This window comes from Saimiri boliviensis, chromosome 13 (assembly GCF_048565385.1).
Source record: "Saimiri boliviensis isolate mSaiBol1 chromosome 13, mSaiBol1.pri, whole genome shotgun sequence".
In the NCBI taxonomy this organism is placed as follows: Eukaryota; Metazoa; Chordata; class Mammalia; order Primates; family Cebidae; genus Saimiri; species Saimiri boliviensis.
This window is the reverse complement of record NC_133461.1, coordinates 78,100,204-78,113,965: the sequence shown is the minus strand read 5'-3', so window position 1 is coordinate 78,113,965 and position 13,762 is coordinate 78,100,204. Positions and strand designations below refer to the sequence as shown.

The window sequence follows — 13,762 nt, the reverse complement described above, 5'->3', positions numbered from 1 at the left end:
GTGGTCCCCTGCTCCTGATGGGTCACCATATTGATGCCGAACTTAGTGCGGACACCCAATCAGTATAGCGCACTACAGCCCAGAACTCCTGGGCTCAAGCGATCCTCCAACTTCAGCCTCCTGAGTAGCTGGGACTACAGGCACGCACCACAGCGCCCGGCTTGTTAACTCTTAACTCATTAGTTTACATCTTTTTCATATTCTATGTGACAAACTGGTTAGTATGAATAAAACTTGTTTTTCAGACAGGGTCTGGCTCTGTTGCCCAGCCTGGAGTACAGTGACGTTGATTACAGCTCACTGCAACCTCCCCTTCTGGGCTCAAGCTCTTCTCCCATCCTGAGTAGTTGGGACTACAAGTCTGTACCACCATGCTCAGCTAATGTTTTCATTTGTTTGTTTTTAGAGATGGGTGAGATGGGTGTCGTCATATTGCTCAGACTGGTCTCAAACTTCTGGACTTAGCAATCTGCCCAACTCAGCTTCCCAAAGTGCTGAATTACAGGCATAAGCCACTGTGGCCCATAAAACCATTTTATTAAATACCAAAACTCCAGGCCGGGCGCGGTGGCTCAAGCCTGTAATCCCAGCACTTTGGGAGGCCGAGGCGGGTGGATCACGAGGTCGAGAGATCGAGACCATCCTGGTCAACATGGTGAAACCCCGTCTCTACTAAAAATACAAAAAGTTAGCTGGGCATGGTGGTGCATGCCTGTAATCCCAGCTACTCAGGAGGCTGAGGCAGGACAATTGCCTGAACCCAGGAGGCGGAGGTTGTGGTGAGCCAAGATCGCGCCATTGCACTCCAGCCTGGGTAACAAGAGCGAAACTCCGTCTCAAAAAAAAAAAAAAAAAAACCAAAACTCCATTTATACCTATAGATATTTTATTCACAACTGGCCACAGCTGTGCTTCTTGGCCATGGTAGGGGAGGAGTGTGTAGGTGCCATCGTTTGCAAGTTGGATATGCACAAAAAGATGTTCCGCAGAGGTTATATAGCCATGTTCGCTGTGGATTCCAAATACAGGAGAAATGGCATTCGTACTAACTTGGTTAAGAAAGCTATATATGCCATGGTTGAGGGAGACTGTGATGCGGTTGTTCTGGAAACTGAAATAAGAAGTCTGCTTTGAAACTTTATGAGAATCTTGGTTTTGTTCGAGATAAGAGGCTGTTCAGATACTATTTAAATGGAGTTGATGCACTGTGACTTAAACTGTGGCTGCGTTGAGAAACTGACATCAAGGAACAACTTTCAACCACACAGAGTCGACCTTTGCATGCAATGCAATTTGACAGAATTGCTTTGCAGGTGGATTTAGTAATTTCCATACAGCTCTTACCATACAGGTAATTTATTTATTTATTTATTATTTATTTATTTATTTTTTTTTTTTGCAATACAAAATCCCTGACCCACAGTGGTCATTCACAGCTGACATCACCCTCCTGGCCAAGGATCTTCCTAAAGCCACCATGTGAGGATTCGGACGAGAGTCTGAGCTGTATAGCAGACCATGTCCTGCTGTTCTAGGGTCATGACTGTGTGTACTCTGAAGTTGCCACTCTCACAGGGGTCAGTGATACCCACTGAACCTGGCAGGAACAGTCCCGCAGCCAGAATCTGTAAGCAGTGCCTGTATGCAACGTTTAGGGCCAAAGGCTGTCTGGTGGGGTTGTTCATTACAGCATAATGAACTAGTAGGTCAAGGATCCAGGGTGTTAGGGGCTCAAAGCCAGGAAAACGAATCCTCAAGTCTTTCAGTAGTCTGATGAGAACTTTAACTGTGGACTGAGAAGCATTTTCCTCAAACCAGCGGGCATGTCGGATGGCTGCTAAGGCACTCTGCAATACCTTGATATCCAAATGGAGTTCTGGTCCAGTTTTTGAAGATTGGGTGGCACTGTTGTAATGAGAATCTTCACTGTAGCATCAGAAGAACTGATTTCAAAGCCAGTTTCATTGGTTAGCATGGTTAAAACTTCAGAAGGATCCTGTGCTCTTAGGCTTTCCAGGACTTTGTTCCCCAGGGCAGCAACAGCTTCCAATGTTGGCAGAATCTTGAGTATCACCACCAGGTCAGCCACATTGTGTCCTGGAAGGGCAGCTCGATTTAGGTCAGGTCCTCCTTGATTCTAGAAGCAAGTGGTAGTCAACCACCCCCAATTCTGCCACTCTCTTGCCCCCATCATTTGGCTGTGATGATGCTTGGTGTCTCCCTGGTTTTCTGTCGCTGGCACAGGAGGGTACAGTTGGGAGAGTGTGCCGTTCTGGAGCTCAGGCCTCCTGCCATTATTCACATGCTTCAGAGCAGGTCTTTATGCCCTTGAATCAACATGGGGATCTGCTTGGCACCCAGAGCTCTGGTCATGGTGTCCAACCACAACCCACCCCACCCCTGTGCCCTTCTCCATCTTACCCACCCACAACCACAGGGTGCCCACTAGTGTCAGGCCCAAGGTGTCAGCCTTCTTTCCTGCCTTACCTAGTCTACCTAGATATTTATTTCCTCCTCTTTGTATCTTTAGAGTAGATAAGCCATGCTGGGGTCCGTGCTCCAAGCAGCCTGCCTCAGCTCAGAGAAGTGGTCAGAGAGCAGAGCACAGTACCTGGTATGTGAGGACATTTGGTTTTCTTGCAGATCATTTAATGAATCCTCAAGGACTAGTGAAATAAATCCTAGACTGCTGAAGAATAAAAAAAAATGGTGGCCTCTTGAAGAAAACAAACTTGAGTGATTATTTGAATTGGAAGCTGCCAACACCAACAGATGCTCTTTTTTCATACATCTTTTTTTTTTTTTTTTTTTTTTTTGAGACAGAGTCTCACTGTTGCCCAGGCTGGAGTGCAGTGGTGCGACCTCGGCTCACTGCAACCTCTGCCTCCTGGGTTCAAGTGATTCTCCTGCCTCAGCCTCCTGAGTAGCTGGGATTACAGGCACGTGCCACCACGCTTGTCTAATTTTTGTATTTTTAGTAGAGACAGAGTTTCACCATGTTGGTCAGGCTGGTCTCGAACTTGTGATTCGCCTGCCTCGGCCTCCTAAAGTGCTAGAATTACAGGCATGAGCCACTGCACCCAGCCATCATTTTTAGTAGAGATGGGGTTTCAACATGTTGGTCAGGCTGGTCTTGAACTCGTGATCCACCCACCTTGGCCTCCTAAAGCGCTGGGATTACAGACGTGAGCCAGTGCGCCCAGCCATCATTTTTATTTGAAAGTACAATGAGCCGGGCGCGGTGGCTCAAGCCTGTAATCCCAGCACTTTGGGAGGCTGAGGCGGGTGGATCACGAGGTCGAGAGATCGAGACCATCCTGGTCAACATGGTGAAACCCCGTCTCTACTAAAGATACAAAAAATTAGCTGGGCATGGTGGCACGTGCCTGTAATCCCAGCTACTCAGGAGGCTGAGGCAGGAGAATTGCCTGAGCCCAGGAGGCGGAGGTTGCGGTGAGCCGAGATCGCGCCATTGCACTCCAGCCTGGGTAACAAGAGCGAAACTCCGTCTCAAAAAAAAAAAAAAAAAAAAAAAAAAAAGAAAGTACAATGGACAAACTATGGCTATTTGTATGTAAGTATCTGGCAGAACTTTACTTGAAAACAAAGGAGGCTTGTCACTTCAAGGAAGACAATTTATCCTTTGTTGCCAATGATACAATTTGATCTTTTAAGAAAAAAGCAGAATATTGGAAAACTTGTACCTGCTACTCTGAGCTTGACAGCTTCCCAATATTAAAGATTTTTTTCTGATGAGATCGGTAATTTAAAAAAAAAAATTGTATAAGGCTGGGCGTGGTGGCTCACACCTGTAATCCAAGCACATTGGGAGGCCGAGGTGGGCAGATGATGAGGTCAGGAGATCAAGACCAGCCTGGTCAACATGGTGAAACCCCAATCTCTACTAAAAATACAAAAATCAGCTGGGCATGGTCATGTGTACCTGTAATCCCAGCTACTCGGGAAGCTGAGGCAGGAGAATCGCTTCAACCCGGGAGGTGGAGGTTGCAGTGGAAATCGTGCCACTACACTCCAGTCTGGGCGACAGAGCAAGACTCTTGTCTAAAAAAAAAAAAAAAAAAAAAAAAAAAAGGGGAATAAAATATATTAACATTTGGAAGATCTGCATAGCTCAGTGAACTGATATTTTCCCAAATGACCAATATAAATCACACATGGGTAAAAGATCCATTCAAAGTGCAAGATAAGCTGCTCTGCCTATGGCATAGCCATTCTTTTTTTTTTTTTTTTTTTGAGACGGAGTTTCGCTCTTGTTACCCAGGCTGGAGTGCAATGGCGCGATCTCGGCTCACCACAACCTCCGCCTCCTGGGTTCAGGCAATTCTCCTGCCTCAGCCTCCTGAGTAGCTGGGATTACAGGCACATGCCACCATGCCCAGCTAATTTTTTGTATTTTTAGTAGAGACGGGGTTTCACCATGTTGACCAGGATGGTCTCAATCTCTTAACCTCATGATCCGCCCGCCTTGGCCTCCCAAAGTGCTGGGATTACAGGCTTGAGCCACCGCACCCGGCCGGGCATAGCCATTCTTTTAGTCTTTTACTTTCTTAATAAAGTTGCTTTCACTTTACTCAAAACAACAACAATAAAACAAAGTGCAAGACAGACCAATGGATTTTAATGGTATCAGAATATGAAAAGTTTACGTTTTCAGACTGCACATTGCAATCCACTTTTTTTGAGACAGCCCCCCAAATTGCCTCTATACCCCCAAAGCTGGTATAGAGGCTACAGCAGGATTTGAAGATAGAGAACCTAAATTCAAGTTCCAGTTCTGTCACTTACCTGACTGATTTTAGGCCAGTTATTTAGGTGTAGGGTCTGAAGTCACACTGTGTGGGTTCATGATTTTAGCTCCACCCCTTGGTAAACAGGCCTGCCTGGGTCTCCCGAAGTGCTGACATTACAGGCCTTAGCCACCGCACTGGCCTTGCAGAAGCTATTTTACATGTAATAAATTTAAAGGGAAAGTATAAGTTAACTTGGAGATATTTGCGTGTGGCCGTTAAATTGTAAAGAGAATAAATTTGTTATAAATTTTTTTTTCTGTTTTTGAAGAAAAAACTGAAACACCACGCCCAGCTAATTTTTATTTTTTATTTTTGAGACAGAGTTTCGCTCTTGTTACCCAGGCTGGAGTGCAATGGCACGATCTCGGCTCACTGCAACCTCCGCCTCCTGGGTTCAGGCAATTCTCCTGCCCCAGCCTCCTGAGTAGCTGGGATTACAGGCACGCGCCACCATGCCCAGCTAATTTTTTGTATTTTTAGTAGAGACGGGGTTTCACCATGTTGATCAGGATGGTCTTGATCTCTTGACCTCGTGATCCACCCGCCTCGGCCTCCCAAAGTGCTGGGATTACAGGCGTGAGCCACTGCGCCCAGCTAATTTTTATTTTTTCGTAGAGATGGGGTTTCACCATATTGGCCAGGCTGGTCTGGAACTCCTGACCTCATGATCCGCCCGCCTTGGCCTCCCAAAGTGCTGGGATTATAGGCATGAGTCACCGCATCAGGCTCCTTTTGAGATGAAGTCTCTCTCTCTCTCTCTCTCTCTCTCACCCAGGCTGGAGTGCAATGGCCATGATCTTGGCTTACTGCAATCTCTGTCTTCCGGGTTCAAGCGATTCTCCCACCTCAGCCTCCCGAGGAGCTGGAATTACAGGTGCGCGCCACCACAACCGGCTAATTTTTGTATTTTTAGAAGAGATGGCGTTTTAGTAGAGATGTTGGCCAGGCTCCTCTTGAACTCCTGGCCTCAAGTGATCCACGCACTCTGACCTCCCAAGGTGTTGGGATTACAGGCATGAGCCACTGCACCCGGCCCCTTTCAACTTTTCACCTGTTAAGTCTTCCTGTTTGGACAATACCTCGCCTCCCAACTTCCTGGCATCTTTTAAATCCTGTTAAGGTCGCCTCTACATGAAAAAAAGAAAGAGGGCCGGGCGCGGTGGCTCAAGCCTGTAATCCCAGCACTTTGGGAGGCCGAGACGGGTGGATCACGAGGTCAAGAGATCGAGACCATCCTGGTCAACATGGTGAAACCCCGTCTCTACTAAAAATACAAAAAATTAGCTGGGCATGGTGGTGCGTGCCTGTAATCCCAGCTACTCAGGAGGCTGAGGCAGGAGAATTGCCTGAACCCAGGAGGCGGAGGCTGCAGTGAGCCGAGATCGCGCCATTGCACTTCAGCCTGGGTGAAAAGCGCGAAACTCCGTCTCAAAAAAAAAAAAAGAAAAAGAAAAAGAAAAAAATTATTAATTTTGTTTGGAGACGAGTGTTGAAGTGTCACCCAGGCTGGAGTGCAGTGGTGCCACCTGGGCTCATGCAGCCTCCACCAACCTGCTCGAGCGATCCTCCGGCCTCAGCCTCCTAAGTAGCTTAGAGCAAGGAGCTGACACCACGCCCAGTACCTCTACATTTTTTAGGGATACCTTTTTGGTAACCTTTAAATCAGGCGTCCCCAAACTACGGCCCGCGCGCCGCATGCGGCCCCCCGAGGCCATTTATCCGGGCCCCCGCCGCACTTCAGGAAGGGGCACCTCTTTCACTGGTGGTCAGTGAGAGGAGCACAGCATGCGGCGGCCCTCCCACGGTCTGAGGGACAGTGAACTGGCCCCCTGTGTAAAATGTTTGGGGACGCCTGCTCTAAATCATAATAGATGCACAGAGGAGGGACCAAAGACTTTTTTCCTGGCAAATGCCAGTGGCACCTGTTCCTCAGCACCCAGAAATGGAGGCCGGGAGCGGGGCGGCTGCTCCTGGGGCCGCGGCGTCCCCGCGTCGCCCCTGGCGCACTAGTAGGGTCCGCAGCGTATCCCGAGGATCAGGTCGACGTTCCCGCCCCATACGTGACCGGCTGCTTCCAAGCCCCTTCCGCCGCGGACACTGGAAACTGATCTCGAAGCCCCTTCCACTGCGGACACTCAAAACTCTCCCTCGCGGTTAGAACTCAGCCACCTCCTCTAAATGAGGGCCCACCGCCTCCCGTCCGGTACTGGGCCTCCCTGCCCGCAGGAGGAGCCACGTCTCGCGCGACTCCACTCCACCTCTCGCGACACTTGCCGCCAGTGCCCTGAGGCCCTGCGCACCCGACCCGCGCTCGCGCGCCACGCTCCCAGCTGCCTTACCTTTTCGCCCGGCACTCGGGCCCGCTACTCGCCCGCTGGGAGCGCCGTGGCGCCGGGTGTTCTGCACGAGCCCGGCGGGGCCGCAGGCTCCGCCCTGCTCCGCCGCGCCCCGCCCGGGCTTGGGTAAAGGCCGCGGCCGGGCCATGCCGTGCCCCCTTCAGCGAGGGCAGGAGGGCGTAAGGAGCGGCTGGGCCGCCAGGTGAGTCCGCGTCCGGCGGGCGGCTGGGCCGAGGGAGGCCCGGCCTGGTGCCGGCGCTGCGGGGCGGGGGGACCCCGGCTCCCGGGAAGCCCCGAGCCCGGGGAAACCCTGTGAACCCTGTGGTCTGCATTGGCGTCCCTGATGCTGTCGCGGGGCTGCGGGCGGGCGAACTGAGCCGGAGCTCCGAGGACCCGGAGCGGGGCGCCAGAGCCTAGGGTCACGAGGGTCAGGGAGGCGCCAAGGTGCATTAGGTACGTCTGTGGGGGGGCGGGAAAGGACAGTGGGGCCGAACGCCGGCGTCTGCAGTTCCCCAGTCCCTCGGGCCCGCGTGAGATGCCCTCTTGACTCCCGCCCCACGGGGCAGCTTAGAAGTGTCCTTCTGGTGCCTGCGGCGCTGGTCATTGCCGAGTGGAAGGGGTGTTTGAGATGCAGGGACAGCTGTCACAGCCGCCCCCGCGGGAGGAGGCTTTGGAGGTCGCTTGTTATCTTTCACCTGAGACTCGGGCGGTGCGAGTGGACGTGCGCGTGCGCGCCGCGGCCAGGGCGAGGTTTCATCTTTTCGGAATTTGTACCACCGCCCATTAAGCGACTTCAAGCATCCGTCAAAAATAATTGGTTCTTAAGCGATGAGTTTTATTTTCCCTATTTTAAGATTCCATTAATCGTATAATGATAGGGGCCTGGAGGCCAAAACCCAGCCGTTATTAGAACAGGGCATGACCCAGCTGACTTCGTTGGAGTAAATTTTCTGCCTTTAACTACATTTAGATTGGAAATTGGGGTGAAATGTTTCTGTTGCCATCGAGTTTCGAGCAAGGAGTCCTGTGATTCTGGATTTGTTTTATAACTTACAAACTGAGTAAAACCATAGTTTTCCGAGAGAATTGGGAACTCGTGCAGTGGTTGATCTAATGGAAGCATTTTATTTAAAGCTCCCACCCATCCAGCTGTTAAATTATTTCTCTTTTAAATTATGTGAATTTTTGTTGTTGTTGCAGAAATGGCTCCATAAAATGATTAGTTTTGTGCGTATGTGTGTCAACAGTTACACAATTAAGAGAAGATCATTTTCCTGATAGTTTTCTTTTGTCTTTAGAGAGCGAAATGTCATCAGTGCAATCACAACAGGAGCAGTTGTCCCAGTCAGATCCATCACCATCACCAAACTCATGTAGTTCCTTTGAGCTAATAGACATGGATGCTGGCAGCTTGTATGAACCAGTTTCTCCCCATTGGTTTTATTGTAAGATAGTAGATTCTAAGGAGACATGGATTCCTTTCAACTCTGAGGATTCACAGCAGCTAGAAGAGGCGTATAGCTCTGGTAGGTGAAAATTATGACTTGGACTAGACAAAGACTTTTCTCTCTTCAAACTATAATATAATGGTCCTTATATTGAGTACTGTGAAAATTAAATTTTAGAATTTTCTAGTTAAATAATTTCTTACAGCGTTTTATATAGAACTTCTGTACTAGTACCTAGCCAATCAATAATATTCAAGAATTCGGTGTCTATTTTGAAAATAGTATCTGCTATTATTTCTGCATAGTTACCCAATAATCTTTTTTTTTTTCCTTAGAGGTGGCCGTCTAATTATATTGTCCAGGCTGGTCTTGAACTCCTAGGCTCAAGCAGTCCTTCTGCCTGGGTCTCCAAAGTGCTAGGATTGCAAGCGTGTTACACCCTGTTCCTGGCCTCCCAATAATAATATCTTTAATGTTCTAACTTACGTTTTACATTATTTTATTAAGAATGTGTAAGGCTGGGCGCAGTAGCTCACGCCTGTAATCCCAGCACTTTGGGAGGCCAAGGCGGGCAGATCACTTGAGGTCAGGAGTTCTAGAGCAACCTGGCCAACATGGTGAAACCCCTTCTCTACTGAAAATACAAAAATTAGCCAAGTGTGGTGGTATGTGCCAATAGTCTTAGCTGCTTGGGAGGCTGAGGCAGAAGAATCGCTTGAACCCATGGAGGTTGCTGTGAGCCAAGATTGTGCCACTGCACTCCAGCCTGGGTGACACAGTGAGACTTGTCTCAAAAGAAAAAAATAAAGAATGTGTATATTGTGGGTGGGGGGCCGGGGGGATCACGCTGCAGAGGAATGAACTCTCTAACTTGTCACTTTTATAAAACAAGAATAATTCTAGTTATTCTGAATCATCAGGGACACTGCTGTCTTTCCTCAGAAAAAGAAGTATTTTTTTCATGTTTCATTAAAATCAGGAATGATTTTGATGGTTTGTAAAGTAGCTAGTGAAAAAGATAAGAATTGAATTTTATTTTGTTTGGTGTTTAGCCAGGTAGAAACTGTTCATTCATGTGTTTCATAGCATTATTTAGAGCATAACTCAGAATTGTATGTTAGGAGATTTATTTTGAAATATGGACTTATTTTCCTCTTTTCAATCCTTAATAGGAAAAGATTGTAATGGAAGAATTGTTCCTACTGATGGGGGCAGATATGATGTTCATTTAGGGGAGAGGATGCGGTATGCTGTATACTGGGACGAACTAGCTTCGGAAGTGAGGCGATGTACATGGTTTTACAAGGGGGACAAAGACAATAAGTATGTTCCCTACTCGGAGAGCTTCAGCCAAGTTTTAGAGGTATTCCTTTGACTCCTTTTTTACTCATCATTTTTTTCCTTCTCTTATTTAATAATCTTTTCTCTTGTAACTTGTGAAATTTCTAGAAAGCGTTTGCTTCTATCTGCATCACGTTATAAAATAAATAAAGCATTTCTATTTACAAGCAAGCTTCAGATTAAAGTAGTCTTATCTTCAGATTTTGTTTTGTTTTGTTTTTTTGAGATGGAATCTTGCTCTATTGCCCAGGCTGGAGTGCAATGGCGTGATCTTGGCCCACTGCAACCTCCGCCTCCTGGATTCAAGTGATTCTCTTGCCTCAGCCTCCCAAGTAGCTGGGATTATAGGTGCCTGCCACCACACCTGGCTAATTTGTTTTGTATTTTTATTTGTATTTTTATTAGAGATGGGGTTTCACCAGGTTGGCTAGGCTGGTCTTGAACTCTGGACCTCAAATGATCTGCCAGCCTGGCCTCTGCCTCCCAAAGTGCTGGGATTACAGGCATGAGCCACCATGTCCAGCCTTTTTCAGATTTTAAAATACAACAGAAATGATTGTGGTGTTTTAAGTAGTTAAAAAAAAACTACTGGCGGGCACAGTGGCTCTCGCCTGTAATCCCAGCACTTTGGGAGGCCAGGGGCAGGAGAATCACTTGAACTCAGGAGTTTGAGAACACTGGGCAACAAAGCAAGATTCCACCACTACCAAAAAAAAAAAAAAAAAAAAAAAAAAAATGTGCACACATACACACACACAAGCACAAAATGCAAACTATATTATGCCTTTTATTTAAATTTTAATATTTTTTCCTGATGTCCATCGTTAATATTTAAACTATGGTCACAGGATTGATCTTTTTTAGCTTTTATTTTTCTTGCTCTGAAAACTGAAATTTTTATTTTAAATTGGAGTAGAACATTAATATTTGCTTTTTTTTTTTTGAGACAGAATCTTACTCTGTTGCCCAGGCTGGAGTCCAGTGGCGTGATCTCTGCTCACTGTAACCTCTGCCTCCTGGGTTCAAGCAGTCTTCCTGCCTCACCCCACAAGTAGCTGGGATTACAGGTGCACACCACCACACTGGCTAATTTTTTTTTTTTTTTTTGAGACAGAGTTTTGCTCTTGTTACCCAGGCTGGAGTGCAATGGCGCGATCTCGGCTCACCGCAACCTCCGCCTCCTGGGTTCAGGCAATTCTCCTGCCTCAGCCTCCTGAGTAGCTGGGATTACAGGCACGTGCCACCATGCCCAGCTAATTTTTTGTATTTTTAGTAGAGACGGGGTTTCACTATGTTGACCGGGATGGTCTCGATCTCTTGACCTCGTGATCCACCCGCCTCGGCCTCCCAAAGTGCTGGGATTACAGGCTTGAGCCACCGCGCCCGGCCACACTGGCTAATTTTTATATTTTTAGTAGAGGTGGGGTTTCACCATGTTGGTCAGGCTGGCCTCAAATGCCTGACCTCAAGTGATCCTCCCACCTTGACCTCCCAAAGTGTTGGGATTACAGGCATGAGCAACCACACCCAATCTAGAACATTAATATTAACAAATATATTAAAATGGGAACAGTAATTATCTAGTGTAGATCATGGAATTAGGAGTGTTCCCCCCCCCCCTTTGTCCTGGTGCTACTATCAGTTGTAAGTTCAAAAGTTTTAAAAATAAACTTGATAAGTTGGAGTAGGATATTCTTATTGAAACTTGTTAATAAAGTAGTAGTCTTGTGAATAAGTTCGGTTTTAATAGGAAGATTATTAGAGAACTCTAATGAAAATGTGTTTTCTTTTAAGGAAACTTACATGCTTGCTGTAACTTTGGATGAATGGAAAAAGAAACTGGAATCTCCCAACAGAGAAATTATTATTTTACACAATCCAAAGGTAAAACAAAGCATTCCTTTTGTTGGGATAAAAAGTTAATTGCACTATTAGGGAGAACTAAATTGGTTTATTTTGCTAAGCACCCTATGTCAGATAACGTTTGTCAAATTTTATATTGAATTCACAGTTATGAAACTTAAAAGCTTGTCCATTTAACCAACTCAGCTTATACAAAATAATTTTCTTAGGGAAATTATGCCACTGTAGAATAAGAAAATCACTGACATACTATGAGAGCGTGTCTTCTATGTAGAAGGGTATTATTGGCAGATCTGTTAGCCTAATATATTTTCAGGTTTTGAATTTCAAGCTGTATGAGTTGTATATCAAAATTCCAGTTCAGATTTGACTGTATGGTTTTAAAGACATTATTCTACACTTAAAAATGCATTGTAGAGATGACTGTATTGTAGAATATCTTTATTGCTCTGATCTGTTCTGTTTCAGCTTATGGTGCATTACCAGCCAGTTGCAGGGTCTGATGAATGGGGTTCAACGCCCACGGAGCAGGGTCGACCAAGAACTGTGAAGAGAGGAGTTGAGAACATCTCTGTTGACATTCATTGTGGTAATGTTAATCATTTATTTTTTCTTATCTTCTGATACATTTGTTTAGTCCTTAAATTGTGATGTTTTTCTGTGGATTTGGATTACCTCAAGGCTTAAAAATAATCTTTAATCATATTGTTTTATTCCAAGTTGAGATTAGCATCATTTCATTTACTAAGAATCATTATAGATGTAAAAATCTCTTTCAAAGCTGCTAAGTACATATGGTAGGATGGGTAAAATTTGGCAATGCTACCCAGGAAGTCACTAAGTACAGATGAACTGATTTAGTCCTAATTCCAAGAAGTGTGATTCCACTTACTTGACTAGAAATTTATTTCTGGTAACTCCTTGTCCTTGAAGATTTTCAGCTAAGGAAAACTATTTTTCAGTAGGACCTGATTGTCCACTGCCATCTAGGTGGGGATCATTTATGGTTTTATAATATATTTAATTGAATTATAAAATTCCTTTTTTTTTTTTTTTTTTGCAGAGGAGATGACTTGTCTCTTAGACAAAATCGTAGCTTTACTGTAATTTAAAAAGATGAGTTTAGGCCAGTCGAGGTGACTTGTGCCTGTAATCCTAGCACTTTGGGAGGCTGAGGTGGGTGGATCACGTGGTCAAGTGGCCTGTAGTCCCAGCTTCTCAGCAGGCTGAGGCAGGAGAATCACTTGAACCTGGGAGGCAGAGGTTGTAGTGAGTTGAGATCGCACCACGTGCACTCCCACTCCAGCCTGGTGACCTGGGGACAGAGAGAGACTCTATCTCAAAAAAAAAAAGTTTAAAATTTCAGGCTTTAATGTTCTGCACATGTACCCCAGAACCTAAAGTGCAATTTAAAAAAAAAGTGTGTGTGTGTGTGTATATGTATAAAATATTTCATGCTTAGGCTGGGCGCTGTGGCTCAAGCCTGTAATCCCAGCACTTTGGAAGGCCGAGGCGGGTGGATCACGAGGTCAAAGAGATCGAGACCATCTTGGTCAACATGGTGAAACCCGGTCTCTACTAAAAATACAAAAAAAAAAACGTTAGCTGGGCATGGTGGCGTGTGCCTGTAATCCCAGCTACTCAGGAGGTTGAGGCAGGAGAATTACCTGAACCCAGGAGGCGGAGGTTGTGGTGAGCCGAGATCGCGCCATTGCACTCCAGCCTGGGTAACAAGAGTGAAACTCTGTCTCAAAACAAAACAAAACAAAACAAAAAAACAAAAGTTTTTAAAACCTGAAAAAATGAGTTTCTTTTTCAGAGATCAGAAAAAAGAAAAAAACCTGAAAAAAATTTTACAGACTTATTTCAAGATACATTAGAAACCAAGTAAAATCAGTGTGTTTTTGCTAAGTACTTAAATAAAGGACTATTTTGTGTCTTTTACATTATCTGTTCATATTTT

The 13,762-nt window shown here is 45.9% G+C and overlaps 1 protein-coding gene and 1 pseudogene across 1 annotated transcript in view; one reads left to right on the top strand and one right to left on the bottom strand.

Annotated features, from left to right (window-relative positions):
• Positions 1 to 870: 870 nt before the first annotated feature.
• On the bottom strand, positions 871 to 2,136 carry LOC101042838 (interleukin enhancer-binding factor 2 pseudogene; annotated as a pseudogene).
• Positions 2,137 to 7,073: 4,937 nt separating this feature from the next.
• DDHD2 (DDHD domain containing 2) overlaps positions 7,074 to 13,762 on the top strand; it is a 35,969-nt gene continuing 29,280 nt past the window's right edge. The window contains exons 1-5 of the mRNA XM_039463407.2: positions 7,074 to 7,349; positions 8,446 to 8,673; positions 9,768 to 9,958; positions 11,731 to 11,820; positions 12,268 to 12,388. Of these exons, the coding sequence (XP_039319341.1) occupies positions 8,454 to 8,673; positions 9,768 to 9,958; positions 11,731 to 11,820; positions 12,268 to 12,388 (622 nt within the window). The 5' untranslated portion in view covers positions 7,074 to 7,349; positions 8,446 to 8,453. The remainder of the gene's footprint in view (positions 7,350 to 8,445; positions 8,674 to 9,767; positions 9,959 to 11,730; positions 11,821 to 12,267; positions 12,389 to 13,762) is intronic.